The sequence below is a fragment of the Sciurus carolinensis genome, chromosome 16, assembly GCF_902686445.1.
Source record: "Sciurus carolinensis chromosome 16, mSciCar1.2, whole genome shotgun sequence".
NCBI classification, from domain to species: Eukaryota; Metazoa; Chordata; class Mammalia; order Rodentia; family Sciuridae; genus Sciurus; species Sciurus carolinensis.
In genome coordinates this window covers 44784573-44808611 of record NC_062228.1, presented here as the reverse complement: position 1 = coordinate 44808611, position 24039 = coordinate 44784573, and the positions used below count along the sequence as shown (strand labels likewise).

General features: G+C 36.2%; 2 protein-coding genes across 16 annotated transcripts in view; one reads left to right on the top strand and one right to left on the bottom strand.

The window, feature by feature from the left end:
- Positions 1 to 24039, top strand: part of Znf567 (zinc finger protein 567) — an 81736-nt gene that overhangs the window by 25599 nt on the left and 32098 nt on the right. The window lies entirely within an intron of this gene.
- Znf461 (zinc finger protein 461) overlaps positions 4171 to 24039 on the bottom strand; it is a 69696-nt gene continuing 49827 nt past the window's right edge. For 12 of the 15 annotated variants that reach the window (XM_047527528.1, XM_047527537.1, XM_047527536.1 and 9 more), the window contains 3 exons: positions 21598 to 21724; positions 20446 to 20541; positions 4171 to 5984 (listed from right to left, as the gene is read on the bottom strand). In XM_047527528.1, coding sequence (XP_047383484.1) covers positions 4612 to 5984; positions 20446 to 20541; positions 21598 to 21724 — 1596 coding nt within the window. In that variant the 3' untranslated portion in view covers positions 4171 to 4611. Of the gene's footprint in view, positions 5985 to 20445; positions 20542 to 21597; positions 21746 to 24039 lie in introns of all 15 variants that reach the window. The other 3 variants (XM_047527540.1, XM_047527541.1, XM_047527539.1) reach the window with 2 other exon arrangements.

Here is a 24039-nt window from a genome sequence, read left to right as displayed (position 1 = left end):
GATATCCAGATACAAGAGGCATTCATAACCCCAAATAGATAAGATCAAAAAAGAACCTCTTCATGACACATAATTAAAATGCCTAACATAAAGAACAAGGGTGGAATTTTCATGACTACTAAGTTGGCACTACAGAAAATACTCCACACAGAAGAAATTAAAAACAAACCCCATAGCTCACAAATGAACAAATCTCATTTGAAGTATAACTAAGCAAATGAGAAACAGAACCAAATTAAACATTAGATATAAATAACAATGGGGCTGAGGTTGTGGCTTTGCGGTAGAGCACTTGCCTAGCATGTGTGAGGCACTGGATTTGATCCTCAGCACCATATATAAATAAATGAATAAAATAAAGGTCTATCAACATCTAAAACATTTTAAAAAGAAATAACAATGGCAGGAATTAACAAACATCTCTATAATAACATTGAATGTTAATGGTCCTGACTCTCCAATTAAAAGACATAGGCTGGCAGAATGGATTTAAAAAAAAAAAACAAAAACTATATGCTGTTTGCAAGAGACTCACATTATAGGCAAAGACAGCCATAGGCTGAAAGTTAAAGGGTGGAAATTGATATATCATGTGAAAGGACTCCAAAACAAGCTGAATAGCTACTCTCATATCCGACAAAGCAGACTTCAGTTGAAATCAGAAGAGACGAGGAAAGTCACTTCACACTCCTAAAATGAACAATCCAACAAGAAGATAGATAAATATTTATGCCCCAAACTTTGGTGCACCTGATTAAAGAGAAATTATTTGAATTAAAACCTCAGATATACCCTGGTACATTAATACTGGGTGATTTCAACACACCTCTCCCACCAATACATATGTCATCCAGACATACTCAGTAAAGACTCTTTTGACCTGAAAAATATTACAAATCAAATGGGCTTAATAGACATCTATAGAATATTTCATTCAACAGCAGTTGCATACAATTGTTTCTTAGTGATTCATGGAACCTTCTCCAAAACAGAACATATTTTAAGCCACAAAGCAACTCTTAGCAAATACAAAAAGTTGATTTCATATTATCAGCTCATAATGGAATGAAATTAGAAAACAACACAAAGAAATATACAGAAACTAAACATATGGAGATTGAACAACACATTTTTAAATGATGAATGGGTGATAGAATAAAATGGGAAAAATTAAAAATTCTTAGAATCAAATGAGAATAGTGATATAGTATACCAAAACCTCTGGGACACTATGAAGGCAGTGGTAAGAGGAAAGTTCATGGCTATGAGTGCCTACAAAATATAATCAGAAATATCCCAAATAAGCAAACTTACAATGTATCTCCAGGTCCCTGAAAAAGACCAAACCAATCCAAAACCAATGGGATGAAATAATTAAGATCAGAGCTGAAATGACTGAAACTGAGAATAAAAAACAATACAAAGGATTAATAAAACAAAGATTTGGTTGTTTGTAAAGAAAAATAAGATTGACATACCCTTCACCAAATAACCAAAAGAAAAAGAGAATACCTAAGTTAATAAAATCAGAGATGAAAAAGGAGAAATCACCACAGACATCATAGAAATCCAGAGGATCATTAGGGACTATTTTGAAAACTTATACTCTTATACTTCAATAAACTGGAAAATCTAGAAGAAATGGATATGTTTATAGATATATACAACATGCTAAAATTTAATCAAGATAACATACAAAGAAAAAAATAGCAATGAGATAAAAAGCAGACAAGCAGTAATAAAAAACATTCCAACAAACAGAAGCTGAAGACCAATGGATTCTCATCTGAATTCTACCAGACCTTTAAAGAAGAACTAGCCAATACTCCTCAAATTATTCCTTCACATGGAAAGGGATGGAACACTTGCAAATCAATTCTATGAATCCAATATCACACTCATCCCCAAGCCAGATAAGAACACATGAAGGAAAGAAAACTTATAGACTAGTAATCCTGATTAACTTAGATGCAAAAATCCTTAATAAAATATTAGGGGGGCTGGGGAGATAGCTAGGTTGGTAAAGTGCTTGCCTTGCAAACACAGGGCCCTGGGTTCGATCCCCAGCACTGCAGGAAAAAAAAAAAAATTAGCATATTGTATTCAACAACATTTTGAGAAAATTATATATCAGGACCAAGTTGGTTTCAGGATGAAAGGATGCTTTAACACATGCAAAGTGCTAAATTCAACTCATCATATAAATAAAATTAAGGTAAAAATCAACCATCTCAGTGATTGCAGAGAATGCCTTCAACAAACTTCAAACCCCATTTATGATAAAAACACTGAAGAAACTAGAGATAGAAGGAACCCACCTCAACATCATAAGGGGTGTATATGAAAACCCCAAAGCCAATATCACATTGAATATGGAAAATTAAAAGTGCTTCCTTTTAAAATCTAGAACAAAACAAGGATGTCTTTCACCACTCCTATTTAACACAGTATTATGAATTATAGCCTGAGAAATTAGGCAAGAGAAGGTAATAAATGGGATAAAAATATCCCATGTATCACTGTTTGAAGTGATACATGATATAATCCTATACTTAAAAGATCTACCAAAAGACTGCTAAAACTAATAAAGAAATTCAGCAAAGTAGCAGGCTACAAAATCAGCATACAAAAATCAATAGCTTTCCTAATACCAATAATAAATCTGCTAGAAAGATATCAGAATAACAATCCCATTCATAATAACTTCAAAAAATCTAGGAATAAATGTAACCAAAGGAAGTTAAAGACCTCTACAATGAAAACTGTAGAACCTTGAAGAAAGAAACTGAAGAAGATACAGGATGGAAAGACCTTCCATGTTCATGGATAGGCAGGATTAATATCATTAAAATGGCCATACTACCAAAAGCAATATACAGATTGAAAACAAACCCCATCAAAATACCAAATGACATTCTTCACTAGAACTAGAAAAAGATAGTCCTAAAACTCATTTGGAAAAATTAAAGACCCAGTATAGCCAAAGCAATTCTAAGCCAAAAAAGCAATGCTGGGGACATCACAATACCTGACTTCAAATTATACTACAAAGATATAGTAACACATACTGGCATAAAAACAGACATGTAGATGCTAATTCACAATAAGGGGGGCTTGGGAAGAACAGAGGTACTTTGGATTAGACAGAGGAGAAGGGGGTCTGGGGATAGGAATGATGGAATGAATCGGACATTATTACCTTGAGTACATATATGATTGCTAGTGTAACTCTATATCATGTTTAACCAGAAGAATGAGAAGTCATACTCCATTTATGTATATGTCAAAATGCATTTATTATCATGTATAATTAATTAGAAGAATTTTTTTTAAAAGATGTATATACAAATGGCACAAAATAGAAGATATAGAGACACACCCACACAGATAGTCATCTGATTTTTGACAAAAGTGTCAATAACATACATTGGAGAAAAGACAGTCTTTTATACAAATAGTGTTTAGAAAACTGGTTATCCATATGTAGAATGAATTGCACTCTGCACAAAAATTAACTCAAAACGGATCCAAAACTTAGGAATTAGACCAGCAACTATGGAAGTCCTAGAAGAAAATGTAGGGGCAGCATTCCAATACATAGGCACAGTCAATGACTTTCTCAGTAGGACCCCTAAAGTTCAGGAAATAATACCATTTAATAAGTGGAATGGCATCCATTTAAAAAGGTTCTGTGCAGCTAAGGAAACAATTAAGAATGTGAAGAAAGAGCCTATAAAATGGGAGAAAATTTTTGCTGGTTACTTTTCTGACAAGATTAATACCGAGAATATATAAAGAACGCAAAAAATGTAATGCCAACAAATAATCCGATTAATGAAAGGGCAAATGAACTAAACAGAACTCCTCAAAAGGAGAAATACAAATGACCAACAAATATATGAAAAATGGTTCAACACTGTTAGCAATCAGGGAAATGCAAATCAAAACTACACTGTGGTTTCATCTCACTCCAGTCAGAATGGCAACGTAGGCAGCTGAGGCAGGAGGATCATAAATTCCAAGCTATCCTCAGCAACTTAGCAGGAGCATGCCTCAGAATAAAGAATAAAAAAGGTTGGCAATATGACTCAGTGATAAAACATCTTTGGGTTCAATTCCCAGTACCAAAAAAAAAAAAAAAAAAAAAAGGAAACAACAATAAATGCTGGAGAGGCTACAATGGAGAAAAAGGAAGACATTAATTATGTAATTATGGGATGATAAATTAATACAATCACTATGGAAATCAATATGGAGTTTCCTCAAAACACTAGGAATGGAACTTCTTGGTATTTATCCTAAAAAATTAAAGTTATCATCCTATAGGATACATGCATACCCATGTTTATAGCAGCATAATGCACAAGAGCCAAACTATGGAACCAGCTTAGGAGTCTGTCAGTGGATGACTGGATAAAGAAAATATGGTATATATCATAAGGGAGTTCTATTCAGCCATGAAAACTTAAATTACATCATTTGCAGGAAAATGGATGGAACTTAAGAACATTAGGTTAAGTGAACTATGCCGAATTCAGAAGGTCAAGGACCACGTTTTTGCTCGTATGTGGAAATTAGGAAAAGAAAGGTGTTTTTTCTTCAAAAATAATTTTATGAAGCTAGACTTGGATGTGGATGAAGGAGAGGAAACTTTACTGGTATCTCACCAGTATGAAGTGTCTGATGTAGCTTGATTTGTAAGCCATGATTAAAGACCTTGACATATTCATGAGGTTTCTTTCCAGAATGCATTCTCTGATGATGTGAGAAGCTTGAGTGATAGCTAAAGGTCTTTCCACATTCCTTACATTCATAGGGTTTTTCACCAGTGTGAATTCTTTGATGTTGAGTAAGGTGTGAATGAAGTCTAAAGGTTTTACCACATATCATACATTCGTGAGGTTTCTCACGAGTATGAATCCGTTGATGTCTTTTGAGGTGTGAACACTGTCTAAAAGTCTTCCCACATTCCTTACACTCATAGGGTTTCTCACCAGTATGAATTCTCCGATGAAGGTTAAGTTGTAAGCCATCACAAAAGGCCTTCCCACATTCACTACATTCATAAGGCTTCTGACCAGAATGAATTTTCTGATGGTGAGAGAAGCTTGAATGATAGCTAAAGGCTTTTCCACATTCCCTGCATTCATAGGGTTTCTCACCAGTATGAATTCTCTGATGTATGGTAAGGTGTGAGCGATGCCTGAAAGTCTTTCCACATTCCTTACATTCATAAGGTTTCTCACCAGTGTGGAGTCGCAGATGTTCAGTAAGTTGAAAGCCACGAATAAAAGCTTTCCCACATTGCTTACATTCATAGGGTTTCTCACCAGTATGAAGTCTCTGATGTTGAGTCAGTTGTGATCTCTGTCTAAAGGCCTTTCTGCATTCCTTGCATTCATAGGGTTTCTCACCAGTGTGAATTCTCTGATGTAACATTAATTCTGAGCCATAATTAAAAGCCTTTCCACATTCTCTACATTCATAGCGTTTTTCACCATTATGAATTCTCAAATGTTTTTTAAGTTGTGAACAATGAATAAAAGTCTTCCAGCATTCCTTACATTCATTGCATTGGTCACCATTTTGCATTATCTGTTGTTTAATAAGAAGTGGGGTATCAAAAATTTCTGTGCATTCCTTACATTCAGAAAGTTCTTTAGAATGAGTTTTGTGTTGACTAAAAAATAAATGATAATTGAAGTTTTTTCTACACTTTTTACATTCAGAGGTTTTCTTTCTATCTTGAGTGAGTAAAGTATGTTGAGTAAAAATGGGTATGTTTTCATGGTTCCTCATAAATTGCCTGAAATAGCCCTCCTGTTGTTGCTCAAAATGACATTTGCATTCCCAAATATCTCTGGAAATGGCTCTCTCAGGAGTATGGCTTTTAAATTGTTCCATGATAACCCATTGGGATGATTCTATTTCATAAATGTCCCTTTTTGGAGGTAACTTCTTGGGGTCAGCTCTCAATGCCAAGGCTGAAAAGTAAGAAATATATTTTAATTGATAGTTTTTTATTACAAGAGAAAGATAATAAGATAATTAAGGAAATAATCAATTTAGTAGTGTTGAAAAAATATACTGGTACTAGGGATTGAACCAGGGGTGCTTAACCACTTAGCTATATCCCCAGCCCATTTTATTTTTTTATTTTGAGACAGGGTCTTGCTAAGTTCTTAGGGCCTTACTAAGTTGCTGAGGCTGGCTTTGAACTGGCAATCATTCTGCCTCCAGAATTAGTAGGATTACAGGCATGCATCACTCTACCCAGCAATATTCCTAAAATTTTTTTTTTTTTCATTTACTTGATTTTATTGTACATAATATTTTATGTGGTTGATCCCAGTGTTCACACTGACTTGAGGGAGATGTTTTGGATTTCTATGCTCATAGTTGTTCAATTGCTGCTGCTGCTGCTGCTGTTTTGTTTTCTTTCAGGATCAAGGTGGGTGCTTTCATATAAAATCTGATTTTTAATCCCTTCTCTGGCAATTCTTTCCTGGATTCTTTGCTTTGCATAATTATACCTACAGGGAAACCAACATCCTAAAGTCACCAAGATAAATCCTCCTACTCCAACATCACATGATCTTCTAATTCTACTAGTTAACAAAAAATGTCCAAGTCCAGCCACAACAGATCCCAGTGAACCATATAATATCGAATCCCGTGCATAGGGAATGTTTTCAACATCTAAAATTCCTAGGAGCTTAAAGGGCTAGGATAAAATAGAAAAGAACCTTCCCCTTCCCGGGCTCGCCCGGCTCCCACCGCTGCCATGGGGACAAGTCGGCTCCTCCAGCCCCACCTTGCGTCCGCCCAGGGCCTCCGGAGCGGAAGCCCTAAAATTTTGATCTGTTTCTGAATCAATCACCTTGGGAGTTCACTATAATTATGTTATGTTTAGGAAACATTGTAGACCAACCAAATCAAAATCTAAGAATGTTGGTCATAGTATGAGATAAATTGAGAATCCATGAAGGTCTTTATGTTTAATACTCCCCACCAACCTGAGGCTTATGTGGCAACTGCAAGTTGTCCTCAAATATCTATTCTTCCCTTTTAAAAAATATTAAATGAACCCATGTTTATTTTAGTTGAGAATAAATCTCCTCATTATAAACACTGCATTTCCCAAATTCCTTTGCAGTTTGGTATGCCATGTAATTGGGTTCTCCCTAAAGAAATCTAAATGTATTATATAGTAACTTCAGATCCAGGTGACCCAAACCCTAATTGCTAATTCTCCCTCCTCAATTTTTAAAATTTATTCTTTTTAGATATACATGACAATAGAATGTATTTTAACTACATATATTGAGTATAATTTATTCTAATTATGATTTTATTCTTGTGGTTGTAAATGATGTGGAGTTATATGGGTCCTGTATTCATATGTGAACACAGAAAAGTTATGTCTAAACCATTGTACTGTCTTTCCTATTCCTATCCTTTCTCCCTTTCCTTCATTCCCCTTTGTCTAATCCACTGAACTTCTGTTCTTCCCCTCTCTCTATTGTTGTGCATCTGCATATCAGACCTTTGGTATTTTTGGATTTGCTTATTTCACTTAACATAATAGTCTCCAATTCCATCCATTTGTTGGCAAAAGTCATATAGTCATTCTTTTTTATGGATGAGTAATATGTCTTTGTATATATATACACAACATTTTCTTTATCCATTTGTCTGTTGAAGGGCACCTAGGCTGATTCCATAGCTTAGCTATTGTGAATTGAGCTGTTATAAACATTAATGTGGCTGTGTCACTCTGGTATGCTGATTTTAAGTTCTTAGGGTATATACTGAGAAGTGGGATAAGTGGGTCAAATGGTGTTTCCATTCCAAGTTGTCTGAGGAATCTCCACATTGCTTTCCAGAGTTGTCACAATAATTTGTAGTCCTACGAGCAATGTATTTTTATCCACATCCTTCTCAACATTTGTTACTTATATTCTTGATAATTGCCATTCTGACCGGAGTGAGATGAAATCTCAGTATAGTTTTAATTTGTATTTCTCTAATTTCTAGAGATGATGAACAATTTTTTCATAGATTTGTTGATCATAATATTTCTTCTTCTGTGAATTGCCTATTTGGTTCCTTTGCTGATTTATTGATTGGGCCATTCATTTTTTGTTTTTATTTTTTTGGTGTTAAGTTTTTTGAGTTCTTTATATATCTGAGGTGCAGGTGGTAAAGGTTTTCTCCCATTCTCTAGGTTCCCTCTTCATGCTCTTGTTTCCTTTGCTATGAAGAAGCTTTTTAATTTGTAGTTCTCCATCTTCTTCAACAGAATTGACAACAATGTGAATTTAGTGTCCTACCTATCACATGATGGTTTTCCAGAGCCAAGATACTCTTGGACTTTAATGCAAGAGAAAATCAAATGTCTATATAGTAGCAATCACTATGAATTTGGGTCTTTCATAGTCTAACCTATATCTGTACTCATATTGCTTTCGATTGAACTGAAAATTTAAAAATCAACTCACCAGGAGAATATTACCTCTGCTTGCCAATAAGACCTCATTTTGAGTTCATTACTTATATTATAGCCATCCTAACCTTTGAGCAACTAAGATAGGCCAAAGTCTTTCCTACCTTACAGCTTTCCACAAGATGTTCCATCTGCGAAGAATTCTTTCAACTAGAGTTTTTGTAGATTGATTGATTTTATTTCATTCAAGCCTCAAATTAAGTCACTTCCTCAAAATTATATTCCAGGTAACACTATCACTTAAGTCCTTGCCTTAAGTATTAGTGGAATTACATATTCATTTATTTATTCATCTTTTTAATGATATTTTTCTTACCCCTAAAGCTAATCAAGATAGAAAATCAGGATACAACCAACCTTTAGAATACAATAAGTACTGAATAACCAACTGTTGAATAATATTTAAAGACATAGAATTAAGATGAGGAAATGCAAAACAAGTCAAAGATACTGTTGAGAACTGTAATCATTTAAATTTTCAATAACTACTGAACATGTGCCCATACTTCTCCTCACCCCTACGTGTACTGCAGTGATTTGATATGCAGACACACACACACACACACACACACCACACACACACACATACACATCACACATTTGCTTATCTATCACAAATCACTACAATTTAGTGGATTAAATCAGTATCAATAACTTATCTTTTAGATCTAGAGATCAACTGAGCTCTGTCAGCCATTCCCTACTTGGAGTTTCTTTCATAGTAGTCAGATAGTGGTCAGGCCAAAGTCATTTCAACAGCTTCTCATTCACAAAAAAGTGAAAAGTATGAGAAGCTGAGGACTAGAACAGCTATGTCTGCTGAAACCCTGTCTTTATGTAGCATCTCTCTACAATCTGTCCAGCACAGATGTTTCAAGGGAATAGATGCCCTCTTACATGGCAGCTCAAGTCTCCAAAAGCATGTGGAGATACAGGAGGGAGGGTGTGAACATATGCCAGGCACAAGCTGTCTATCTTTATGACTTAGCCTTTGAAGTCACAAAGCATCACTTCTGCTGCATTCTATTTGTTAGAAGCAAGTAATTCTGGAGGATAGGTGAAGACTCCATATTTTGGTGGAGGATTGTCACAATTTTTTAAAAGATATATTCATTTATTTTAAATATTTTTAATTGTAGATGGATGCAATACCTTTATTTTATTTATTTTTATGTGGTGCTGAGGATTGAACCATCGCTCACATGTGCTCAGCTAGCCCTCTACCACTGAGCTATAGCTCCAGTCCCTGTCACAGAATTTAAAGACCTATTTTTTGGGTCTTTTTTTTTTTTTTTTTTTTTGGTGCCAGGGACTGAACCCAGGGGTGCCCCTAGCCCCTTTATCTATTTTATTAGACAGGGTCTTACTCAGGTGCTCAGGGCCTCACTAGTTTGCTGAGGCTGGCTTTGAACTCACGATCCTTCTTCCTCAGCCTCCTGAGCCACTGGGATTACAGATGTGTGGCACTGTGCCCAGCTAAAGACATGTTTTAAAACAACTATAGCACTCAGAAACATATGTATAAATGTACTGATATATAAACACACACATCCTTTTCTACATCACTTTCTTACAGATTTCTTTTACTAAGTGAATATAACTGAAATCACCACTTAAACAAAAGTCAAAACATTACCAGAAACCCAAAAAGGCTCCTTGAGTCCAGGAGGGCTTCTTATTCATTTAAGGTAAGCACTGTCCTGTATTTTTTAAAATAGTTCTAATTGTAGATGGACACAATACCTCTATTTTACTTGTATTTATTTATGTAGTGCTGAGGACTGAACCAAGTGCTTCATACATGCAAGACCAGTGTTCTACAACTGAGCTACAGCCCCAGCCCACTGTCCTGTGTTTTTATACTAACACTGAGTTTGTCTGTTTCTGAATTTCCAATAAAAAGAATCATGTAGTTTGTAGTTTCTCCTTCATCTTCTTTTATCATGTACTGTGTGTGTGAGGCTCATACATTATATTACACACAGAAGTAACTTATTAATTTTCATTATATATAGCAACAGGAAAGCCTGCTCTAGTGACCCAGGAGTGAACCTGGGACTCTTTTGGTGTCTGAGTCAAAGCTATCTTCATACTAATAACAGAGCATTTTTTGACTTTCTTTCCTTCTCCCACCACCCTCCTCTCTCTTTTTTCTCTTCTTTCTTTTTTTTTTTTTTTCTTTTTAGAGACAGTCTTTCTACATTGCCCAAGCTGGCCTCAAACTCCTAGGCTGAAGGGAATCTCCTGCCTCAGTCTGCCAATCTCAGGCTGAGATTATAGGTGCATACCAGAGTGCCCAATTATTATTTGTCTTTTTCTCTCATTCACTAGTACTGGAAAGTTTCTGAGACTACTGGATGTGGGATATTATATTATCATATTTGGAAATCTAATGGAATGATTACATATTTGCGTGTTCTAGTCATTTTTTTTTTTTTAACATGGATGGATACCTTGTTTGTTGTTTGACCACCTGTGTTGAGGTGGTTATGGGCCATCCTGGGTCACGTGTATTTCCTCTGGCCCAGAGTCGAGGCTGTCATTGTTCCCAGTAGCCTTGGGTGTGGGAAGCCATCCTTATTTAGCAGAATCAGACTAATTTGAGCCATGGGACGCAGAGGCCTGGCTTCTTGGAACTGCCCGGAAGCATGCAGTGCTGCGTGGGAGTGGTTCCCTGCCTCCTTCTGGAATTTTTCCCCTAACAGGATGGCTCCCCTAACTCTACCCTATCCTGTCCAGCAAAGAAGCTCCTCCCAGACCCTGCACCCTTTACCTGTGTACATAAATAAAAGAGAATTGGGCGAGCTGTTGTAAGAGGTTAAGAGTTGGTATGGCCAGACCTGTCATGCCCCCTCTCATTTCAAAAGCGTATTGGCTCAAAAAAAAAAAAAAAAAAAAAAAAAAAAAAAGCATATTGGCTCTTGTGTGTTTATTGAGTAGATAAGTTTTGGGGTAATTCAGTGATATACAGCCAACATTGTCCTCCGACAGTTAACCCTTTACTCATCTACCTAGGACTGGATTAAGGCATGCACCCACCAGCCTAGCTGAATACAACTGTTTTTATTAGGCTTCTTTATCTTGTCTGTCTCCTGCACTGGCAGTTCACTTCCTTTTTAAGTTTTCCACTTAGACAGGTAATTTATTTATCGATATTACATCAAGTAGAAAGCAACTCAACTAAGAAATGATTTCCATTGCTGTGTAGCTGTGCTAACCGCTGAGTCACTTCTACACCAACTCTGGTGCCTGTGGCCCAGTGCATGGAACAGCAGGATCACAGGATGGAGCACCAAGCATCTCTGGGGTCTGTGTTGCAAATATGAAACCCATAAGTATCCCAATTTCACTCTGTTCTATAGTCACCAAGGGCACCAAGCCCTCTGCTGCTTGATCCTCTGTGCTCCACAGACTGTATGTCTCTGCCCATGCCTCTTGCCTCTCCTAAGTCTATGTTTCTGCAGCTTCTATCAGACTTCTGTCTTCTGAAGCATATGTCCTTTAAGTTCTATGCCCTGCCCACTCCTTCTGCTGGTAACCTTGGCTGCTGTGCACCTTGCTCTATCCTCAGCTCCCAGCTGAGCTGATGACTGTGGCATCTATACAGAGCGGTGGTCAGCACCTTGGCCTCACAGTTCTTCTGGGTCACTTCTAGTCACCCTGTTTCCTGCCTCTACATCAGGCGCTCACTCCCCGGGCTGCACCCCAGGTATTTTCTGTCTTGTTCTCATTGCTCCCATTGTATCCAGTTGTGCTAGTCAGCTTTGCATTGTTGTGACCAAAACACCTGACCACAACAACTTAGAGGAACAAAAGTTTATTTTGAGCTCAGTTTCAGAAATTCAGTCTATGGTCAGCCTACTCTATTGCTCTGGGCCCAAGATGAGGCAGAGCATCATGGCAGAAGTATGTGAGAGTGGAAAGAAAGCAGAGATAGTCCTTTGTCAAATTTTAAATGGAACTGTTTAATTTTTGTTGTTGTTGAGTAGGAGTTTTTTATATATATTTTGGATATTAACCACTTATGGGATATGTGATTTATAAATATTTTCCATTCCTTTTTACTCACACAAAGGATCCTCATTGTATCTTTTGCTGCATATTCCTCTAGCCTTTACCCTGCCTGAGCTCCACATTAATCTAATTGCCTACCTGAAGTCAGGCAGAAGCACATGGATAGTTCCTCTTGCACTGGTAATATAGCAGTCTTAAACTAAGTCACTAGACAGATTCCTCAGATTAAATAAAACATTTCATTCCATCTGGAAAACATGAAAGGACCCAGCAAGCTCATGGATACCAACTACTGGGCTACATACATTCTGTGCTACATATATTCCTACTAGTCAAGTTGTATGCCTGCCAGAAATCAAATGTATTTATTTCCATGTCTCTCTATAACAGGAGGAAAAGCAGTTGTTTCACTAAGCTAACTGCCTTGGAAAGTCTAGAAAATGGCAACTACTTAAACAACAAAACTAAAAACTACTACTAGGTACCTGATGGTAGGGAAAGATAAAATGAAGTAATCTGTGCTCACATTGTTTTTATGATCTTCCTCTTCTTTTTGGTGCCATACCGGGGACTGAACCCACGGGCACTCTTATCATTAAGCTACATCTCCAGTCCTTTTGACTTTTTAATCTTTAAGATAGGGACTAAGTTGCCCAGGCAATCCTCCTGCCTCAGCCTCCCAAGTAACTAGGATTACAGGTATGTGTCACTGCACCTTGTTATCTTCCTTTTTTTAAAACAACTCAAATACCACTGAAACGCATTTTTCTAAGGTTCACTTAGGAAACAATGATTTAAACTCACCATCACAAAAATGGCAGACTCACTTTTCCCTGCTCCTACCCCAAAACACAACTAAAAATACTAAAAGTTATCTATTAGATAACATTAAAAGAACTTTGAAAGCTGTGATAAAGAAGACTGGTCAGCCAGATACAGTGACACATGAATACAGTCCCAGCCACTCAAGAAGCTGTGGCAGGAGGATCGCTTGAACACAAAGTCAGCCTAGGCAACATAGTGGGACCCCATCTCTTATTTAAAAAAAAAAAAAAAAAAAAGAAAGAAAGAAAGAAAGAAAGGAAGAAAGTAAAACTAGGAAGACTGACTAGGACCCTCTGGATTTGAAAACTACCACATGATGAGTTCTCTAGGTTTTCATTTTGTCTCCCATACAGCCCCTGCTGGGCACTGAGAGGTCTACAACCCAGAACCATACACACACACACACATATATGTACATTAATACACCCCAAAATAATAAAGTGATGACAAAAGAAGGGAGGGGCACTAAATGACAGGAACAGCCAGTTGATGCAGCGGCAAAAAATATAGTGTTCAGTCCACCAGCAGTAACAGCAGAAGGAATTCTCTTGTCAAACCAGCATGAGTTTTTAATCAGTGCACTGGCAGGCAAATAAACAAATTCAGAGGGGCAGCATTAGCAAAACCCTGTATCACCCTGCCCTCTTCCCTGTAACATAAGGAAATCCAATATCCAGTAGCCTTCATGTCCATCTCCCTCAATATGCAGAAGGTATCCCTGTTACATGGTTAGCCTATGGAAGCTTTATGTCCTTATAGACAGTAGCATTAGAAATTGAGAAGGAGGGGGCTAGGGAGATAGCTCAGTCGGTAGAGTGCTTGCCTTGTAAGCACAAGGCCCTGGGTTCGATCCCCAGCACCAAAAAAACAAAACAAAACAAAACAAAACAAAAGAAATTGAGAAGGAGCTTAGCCGTACCAGAGGTATGAAGTAAATTAATGCTCTGAAAACTAAGCTGTCACTGGAACTAAAACTTACAAAAGTAGGCCAATCTATACACTAAACTAACAAGGAAACTACCTGATAAAATAGATTAAATAGAACAAGACTCTTACAATATGTCCAGGATTCAACTGAAAATCACCTGTCATACCAAAAGCCAGGAAAACCAAAGTCTGAAGGAGAAAAGGCAATCAACTGATGCCAATACAAAGATGACTCAAATGTTGAAGTTACCTGACAAGGATTTTAAAGCAGCCTTCATAAAAAGGCTTTGACAATTATAAATTATCTTAAAACAAATAATACTTGAAAATTTCTAAGGAAATAGGTTTTTCAAGGAAAGGACAAGTATGTGAGATAAAAGATATATTAGCTTGATTTAATCATTTCACAATGTATTCATATATAAAAACATGTTGTACACCATAAATATGTACAACTTTTATTTGTCAATTTAAAAGTTAATTAATTTAAAAGTAATTTGCAGGTCAAAGAGGAAATACCAAAGAAAAAAATTAAAGGATCATAAGGACATCTTTTATCTAAAGCCACACATGACCTAGAAATATTTCAGTCAATGATGGATTGATTGCCTATATGATAGTGATTCCATAAAATTATATAGCCTGGTGATGGTATAGCTGTCTTAGTTTGTGTAAATATGAGTTCTATGATTTCATACAACAACAAAGTTGTCTAACTATGCACTTCTCAGAATGTATTCCCCTCATTAAGTGGCATGTGACAGAACATAAACACACAACTTTACACTTATAACTTCAATGACTTAAAAGAAATGGACTAATTACTTGAAAAAATTAACTATCAAAACTCAGCCAAGATGAAAGAGATCATCTGAATAGTCTAATAAATATTGATGAAACTGAATTTGTAATTCAAAATGCCCCTGAAGTAGCTTGGCAGCATGGCACACAATTGTAATCCCAGTAACTTGGGAGCCTGAGACAGGAGGATCACAAGTTTGAGGCCAGCCTGGCAACTCAGCCAGACCCTGTCTCAACATAAAGAAGGGACAGGGGTACAGCTCAGTGGTAGAGTGCCCCTGGGTTAAATACCCTGTAAAATACACACACACACACACACACACACACACACACATACAAAGTCCCCCAAAGAAATCTCCAGGCCTACATGATTTCACTGGAAAATTTATTTTGCCATTTATATGTTTTATACAATTTCTTCTAGAAAACAAAATAAAAGGAAATACTTCCCAGCTTACTTAACAAGACCAGTAATTACTCTGATACCAAAACTGGGCAAAGTCAGCACAAAAAAAAGAAACTACAGATCAATATCTCTATGAACAAAAATGAAAAGTCCTCAACTAATTTTATGAAACCAATCCAAAAATGAATAAAAAAGTATAATATGTTGCTTTATCATATAATATACTATATATACTATATATTTTACTATGTAATATACTATAATGTACTATGATTATATCTATTGATGTAATACATCAAATCAATATGACAAAGAAGAAAAATGACTTGTAACATCAATACCCATTCGTGATAAAAACTCTTGGGGCAATGGGAAAGGAGAGATACTTCTTTCATCTCATGACAAGCATTGAAAAACAAAACAAAACAAAAACAAAAAACTATAGTTTATATCATAATGATAAAAGACTGAATACTCTCCCTCTAAAATAGGGTAAAGGCAAACATATCTGCTCTTACCACTCAGATTCAACACAGTATTGGAAATTCTAGTCACCTTAATAAAACGAGAGAAACAAATAAAAGGCATATGTAGGAGGAAAAAGAAATAAAACTGAGTTTAGAAGAAGGAATCTGCAAGGAAAATAAAAGCTGATATGTGATTTGAGTAAAGTCACAAGAATACAGGTTTTACATACAGAATTAATTGCATTTCAAGATAAAAATGTAATACCAATTACAGATGCTCCAAACAAAATAAAATCCTTAGGGATAAAACTTGAAAAAAAAATTTACAGATTTTGTGTGATGAAAATTTTAAAATGATAATAAAAGAAAATAAAATACTTGAAGTATGATGTGTTCACAGACTGGAAGACTCAAAAGAGTAAAGATGTTCTATCTTACTTCATCTATAGGTTTAAAATAATTTCTATTAAAATCTCAGCAAGATTTTTACAGACATAGAGACATAGATAAGCTTCTTCTAAAATTTATATGTAGGACAGCCAAAGCAATTCTGAAAAAATAACACAGTGGAAAGACTTACTCTTTCCAGTGTTATGGCTTACTACAGAGCTGCAGTAATCAAGAAAGTATAGTACTAGCGGAGGGACTGTCACAAAGATCAATGTAACAGCACAGAGAACCCAGAAACAGAACGACACAAGTGTGTCCAACTGATTTTTGACAAAGGTGAAAAAGCAATTCAATGAAGGAGGGACAGCTGGAGCAATCAAACGTCCACAGGGGAAAATGAACCTTGACCTAAATCTCACATTTTCTACAAAAAATGCACTCAAAATGGACCACAGACAAAAATTAAAACACAAAACTATAAAAATTTCTTGAAAAGAACATTGGAAAAAAATCTGCAGAATCTAGGACAAGGCAAAGAATTCTTAGACTTGACACCAAACATAAACATACACATATACACACATGACAAAAACAGAATTTTAAGAAAGGAAAAAAAAAAAAAAGGATAAGTTAGAAATCATGAAAATTAAAAGTTTTTGCTAAAAAAAAAAAAAACATTAAAAGGATGAAAGGCTGCCATATGTCAGCTACTTGGGAGGCTGAGGAAGGAGGATCACAAGTTTGAAGCCACCCTCTGCAACTCAGTGAGACCCTGTCTCAATATAAAAAGGGGTGGGGATTAGATCAGAGGTAGAGCACTCCTAGGTTCAATCTCCAATATAGGAGATAGGTTAGGGGGAGATGAAAAGAAAAATTATAGACTGGAAAAAAAAAATCCAACAAAGGCCTTCTAGAATACGCAATGAATGCAGAGTCCTTTAATCCTAGCTACTCAGGAGGTTGAAGCAGGAGGATAGAAAGTTCAAGGTCAATCTGAGCAAATTAAGAGAGACTCTGGCTCAAAAAACAGAAGGTATACACAAAGAACACTAAAAACTTAAAAGTAAAAAACAATCAAATTAGAAAATGGGCAAGAGATATTTCACTTAATAGGATATACAGATGGCAAATACATGAAAAGACATTCAATACCATTTGCCATTAAGGAAATTCAACTGGCTTTTTCTAATATTTCATACACATATGGTATGTGTATGTATATACACATATATATTATACATGTTTATGTATAATATGTTTATGTTCCCTATAGTCATGTATATATTGGTACATGAAAATAAGCCTTCATTTGTCTAAAATGCTCAAGAATTTAATTGTTGGGTAGTATGATAAATCTATATTTAGTTTTGAAAGGAAATATACAACTATTTTCCACAATGGTTATACATACCATTTTACATTTTGATCATCACGTATGAGCTATTCATTTTCTCTAAATCCTAGCCAGCATTTGGTGTTATATTTCATTTTACATCTTACCCATTCTCATAGGTGGATAATGATATCTCATTGTAGTTTTAATTTGAATTCATGAAACAATAATTATAAAGATGGATAAGAACAGAATGGCTGCCAAGTATTAGAGAGAAGGAAAAAGAAATGGGTGTAGCTATAAACAGGTAACATAAGGGAGTCTTGTGGTGATTGGTCTGAGTATGTTGACTATTGTGGTGATGCAAGGCTACACATGATACACAGACAGCTATTTATAATGTATGCATGTGTAACTCAAGAAATCTGAATAATTTCTACAGATTGTAGCAATGTCAAATTTTTGGTATGATATCATACCATAGTTGTGTAAGGTATTAACATTGGGGGAGACTATAGGAACTTTCTGTACATTTCTTTGCAACCTCCTGTGAGCCTCTATTTCAAAGCAAAAAGGAAAAAAAAAATTTAAAAAAAAATTTTTTTTTTTAATCACTGTACCAGAGCTGGAGATAACAGCCCAGTGTTAGAGTGCTTGCCTAGCATGCACCAGGCCCTGGGCTTACCCCTAGCACCGCAAAAAATAAAATAAAATAATTCAATCAATGTATCCAAGCCAAAGGAAAAGTATAATCAGGCAATAGGATTTCCTTGATAAAGGAATGGTGTCTTTAAATTAAAACACACAGAAAAATATCTGTCTTTTTTCTATGCTTCTCTTAGTTTCTATGGCTACCACAACAAAATACTTAAAACCAGATGGCTTAGAACAACACAAATGTATCCTTTCACAGTTCTGAAATAATGTACAGAGTTGTAGACATCATTAAAGACCTTTGATCTGTAGAATAATCTGCTCTTGGCCTCCAGAACCATAAACATTCCTGACTGGCCTCCAGAAACCCAAAAGTTCCTGGCTGATCACCTTCTTTCCCAGTCAACCTCTGCCATCTCTAACTCCTCAAGTTAGTCATATTTTACTTAACTCTTTCAACTTCTAAACAATCCTAATTTATTCCTAAGTATACTACCAAAACATGTTCTACTGAAACATTTTTTCATATATTCTTGATCCCCTACTAGATTGAAAATGTTTTCATAGCACATTAAAGATGTTATTCCCATCACCTACCAAAGCAACTTACATGAATCTTTAAAAAAATCAATAAACATGAGGCAGGAGAACTGCTAGCCCAGGCAATATAACCCTGTCTCAAAACAAAAATTTAGAAAAGAGGGGTGGGAGGCTGGGTCAGCTATGAGGGAGGTCAAGGCAGGAGGACTGCAAGTTCAAGGCCAGCTTGGGAAACTTTGCAAGACCCTATCTCAAAGTAAAAATAAAAAGAGTTGTGGATATAGCTCAATAAGGAATGCCCCTAGGTTCAAGTCCCAGTATTTAAAAAAAAAAAAAAAAAAAAAACCGGAGAGAAAAGGCTGGGGATATAACTCAGTGATAAGAGTACTTGTCTAGCATACGAGAGACCTCGGGTTCAATTCCAGTAAAACACACACGCGCGCGCACACACACACACACACACACACACATACATACACAATAATAATAATAATAATAATAATAATAATAATAGTGATTATTCCTCTGTTGATTGTGTCTTTTTTTTAAGATTTTTTTTTTCAGGGCTGGGGTTATAGCTCACTGGCAGAGTACTTGCCTAGCATGTGTGAAGGACTGGGTTTGGTTCTCAGCACCACATATAAATAAAATAAAGGTCCAACAAAAATTAAGCTTAAAAAAATTTTTTTTTTCACAATGCCTTTATTTATTTATTTTTATGTGATGCTGAGAATCGAACTCAATGCCTCACATGTGCTAGGCAAGTGTTCAACCACAGAGCTGAAGCTACAGCCCCGATTATATCATTTGATGAAAAGAAATTTTTGGTTTGATGGATTCCCGTTTGTCTATTTTTGCTTTTGTTGTCTGTGTTTTAGTATCATACTCAATAAATCACTACCAAATCCAATGAGATGAAGCTTTTCCATATTTTCTTCTAAGAGTTTTTATCATTTTAACTCTCACATTTAAGTCTTCAATCCATTTTGAGTTAATTTTTACATGTGGTCCAATTTTATTCCTCTGCATGTGGATATCCAGTTTCATGAACATTGTTAACATGTCTCTTTCCCCATTGAAGAGTCTTGGCACCCGTGACTAAAATCATTCGACTATGTATACAAGGTTTGTTTCTGAGTTCTCTGTCTATTCCAATGTTCTATAAATCTCTCTTCACTCCAGTAGCATCCTGTTCCATTACTGCAGATTTATAAAAGGGTTTTTTTTTTTTTTTGTAGTTGGACAGCTTGCTTTTATTTGTTAATTTTTATGTGGTGCTAAGGATCAAACCCAGTGCCTCACACATGATAGGCAAGCGTTCTGCCTCTCAGCTATAGCCCCAGCCCTGTCATAGGTTTTTATGTCTTTTTTTTTTTTTGCGGTACTGGGGATCGAACTCAGGGCCTTGTGCTTGCAAGACAAGCACTCTACCAGCTGAGCTATCTCCCCAGCCCTGTCATAGGTTTTTGAAACAGATTTTCCCTAATTATTTGCTTAATTATTTTTCCTAGTAACTTGAAAACTCAACATTCTAACCAGTTTCCAACATTCTGCAATAACTTCTTGATAATGGCTCACTCACCTGGGCATTTTCTTCCTGTCACTTCCCTCACAACCATCCAGGGTTCCTTCCCTTGCTCCAATGAGGTGATCACAGCTGGCTTAGAAACAGAAAGTCCTAGTTATAAGAAAAGAAACTGAAATGAGATGGAAATGACAGTACCCAAATATAGTGACTCAGAATTGATTAATATAAAAATAAATCGCAGGTCTATAGAAGAAAAATTAAAGGATGAAAAATATTACATTCGGATAAATTCAAGATCATAAGAAACAAATTAGAACAAAATTAAAAATCTAAAAAAAGTCAAAAAAAAAGATCATAAGAAACAAAACAAAAAAAACCCTAAAATTTATATACACTTTCTCTCTTCTTATTTTGGTATGAGAAAAAAGTTTCCTGAGATCGGTTATCCTCAGATTTATTTATTTATTTATTTTTTTGGTACTGGGAGTAAACCCAGGGGTGCCTAATCACTGAACCACATCCCAGCCCTTTTTATACTTTATTTAGAGACAGGGTCTCATTGAGTTGCTTAGGACCTTGCTAAGTTGCTGAGGCTGGCTTTGAACTCAAAATCCTCCTACCTCAGCCTCAGGAGCCAAGCCATTGGGATTACGGGCATGCGTCACTGCGCCTGGTTATCCCCAGATCTTTTTAACATTGAATGTAAACTTCTTAGGATACAACTTCCAAAGGCAAATTTTGTAAAAGAGAGTATATTCGTTATAGGAAATAAAAGTGTCCATTTGAGCTGTAAATAGTAAATGACTTTCCTTGCCCTAGACTACCACTACATTGATTGGGAAAGCCAAAGAGCTTCATACTTGGGATCCATGCGGTTAGTATTCTAGGCTGTGTGCTAGCAGGGTTAGCATAGTGGAAATAAAAAACAAAGCCTGGCTTCTTTGACAATGTTATGCTTTCACATTACAGCATTCTAATTCTACCCATAATTCATCAAGGAAAAAAACTGCTATAAGAAAGGACCAGAAGAACATGTAAGGATAGGGAAATTGAAAATTCACCTTTAACTAATTGTGCTCATTTGGACACAAAGGAAATATTCATCTAGCTAACTGAAAGCTATCCCAAAAATTCACAGGGGAGAGAGCAGACATTCTAAGAGATTATGAGTTGGAAGAGACATTCTCAACCATTAGGTAACTTTACCAAGTGAAACCAAGTTGCTATAGTTTTCCAACATCACATCTTTGTACAAATTCCTCTGCGCAGGGTTCAGGCACTCCCATTCCTCTTGAGACACATCTATAGCCACATCTCTGAACAACACCAAACCCTAAAATGACAAATCACAGTACTATTTTTTGAAATTATAAGAAACATTTTTAAAAAGCAAGGAGAGGTGCTAAGAGAAGGTACTGCAGGAAAGAATGAGTGTATAAATTATGTCTTGAAATGGGTCAAAAAGTAATTTAGTATGACTAAAGCAGAGCGCTTATGTGTTCTTTTTGTTGTTGTAGATTGACACAATACTTTTAATTTTATTTCATTATATTTCATTTCATTTTAATGTTGTGCTGAGGATGGAACCCAGGGCCTCACACATGCTAAGCTAGCGCTTTACCACTAAGCTATGGCCCCAAACCCCTATAGGTTCTTAAATAGTTCAGTTTCTGGAGATACATTCATTTGCATTGTGGTAAACTCCTATTAATCATCTAGAAATTAAGAATACATAGAGATTCCCAATTCCTGAAAACTTCCAGGTGTAGTGGTACACAACTCTAATCCCAGCAACTGGGGGGGTTGAGGTGGGAGGATCTCCAGTTTGAGACTGCCTCAGCAACTTGGTGAGACCTTCTCTCAGAATTGAAAAAAAGGGGGAGGCGTTGGGATTGGGTAAAGTGCCCGTTTTCATCTCTAGTACAAAAACAACATTGAAAACTTTTAATTTTTCCTACAATGTCATAAAAATGTCCATTTGGGGGAAAAAAAAGCCTGAAGATATTCCTTCATCATTATGACTATTATGTCATAGACACTTTTACTTTTCACACAATTGCTTTAGTAAACATCTGGTGTAAGCTATACTTCCCAAAGATGGACACAGTAGTATCTCCCATCATGTATGCTCTTCTTCAATGCAGCCTGGATTTGTTCCCTCCCAAAAGGTATGGGAATCTATGATCCCTCCTCTTAAGCTGAGAGGGCATTTGTAATTTAACTATGAGGTATGGCAGAAGAAGTACATGACTTCTGAGGCAAGATCTCAAAAATGGCTCATACTTCTGCCTTACTTTCTTGGGATGCTTGTTCTTAAAATCCAGCTACCATGTTTCTAGGAAGCCTAAACAGCCCATGGAATAACTCATAGAGAAAGAAACTAAAACTGGGGTTGTGGCTTGGTGGCAGAGCACTTGCCTAGCATGTGCGAGGCACTGGGTTCAATTCTCAGCACCATATATAAATAAATTAAGATCCATTGCCAACTAAAAAAAAAAAAAAATTTAAAGAAAGGAACTACAGCCCCCAAAGCAACAGCCAGAAATAGCTTGTAAGCCATGTAAAGGAGCCATCTTGAAAGTGGGTCATTCAGCTCCCAATCAAGCCATTTCAGCTGATACCACAAGAACAGAGACAAGCAATCCCTACCAATTCCTACCCAGACTACAGATGACTGTTGTGGTTTTCATATACTAAATTTTGGGCTGGTTTTTTAATGCAGCAATAATAACTGACTTTTTTCTAACTGATTGTAAAATATTTGATCTTCTGATTAAGAGAAGTCATCATTCTCTTAAACTTGAAACTCTGGATAGGTAAAGTCTTTAAAGCATTTTCTTTTCAGTACTGGGGCTTGAACCAGGGACACTTAACCACTGAGTCATATCCCCAGCCCTTTTTATTTTTTATTTTGAGATGGGGTCTCACTAAGTTGCTTAGGGCCTTGCTAAGTTGTTGTGACACTCCTGCCTCAGCATCCTGAATCACTGGTACTGTAGGTATCCATTACCACTAAAGTCACTAATATGTGCCACTAAGGCACATATTCCAGTTTTTTTTTTTTTTTTTTTTCCTGTAATGGGGATAGGACCCAGAGCTGCTTTACCCTTGAGCAACATCCCCAGCCCTTTTATTTTGAGACAGCTCACTAAATTGCCCTGGATGACTTTGAACTTGTGATCCTCCTGGCTCAGACTTTTTTTTTTTTTTTTTTTTAATATTTTTTAGTTGTAAACAGACATAATATCTCTATTTTATTTATTTATTTTAATGTGGTGCTGAGGATCGAACCAAGTGCCTCACACATGCCAGGAAAGTACTCTACCACTGAGCCACAACCCCAGTCCAAGGAATTTTATTTTTAATTAATTTTTTTATTTTTGAGGCATGATCTTGCTATGTTGCCCAGATTGGTCTTAAACTGATGAGTTCAAGCAATTCTCCCACCTCAGCCTCCCAAGTAGCTGGGACTACAGGCTTGTGCCACCACACCTGGCAACCCCCTCAGGGAATTTTAACTCTTGGCTTAATGTCACTATCACCAATACTACTAATCTTAATTTTCAATAATTTAAAATATTCACATACTGAATTCTTCTAACATGATGGTCTCTCCAATCCCTAAATTCTTCTTCTTCTATCATCTTA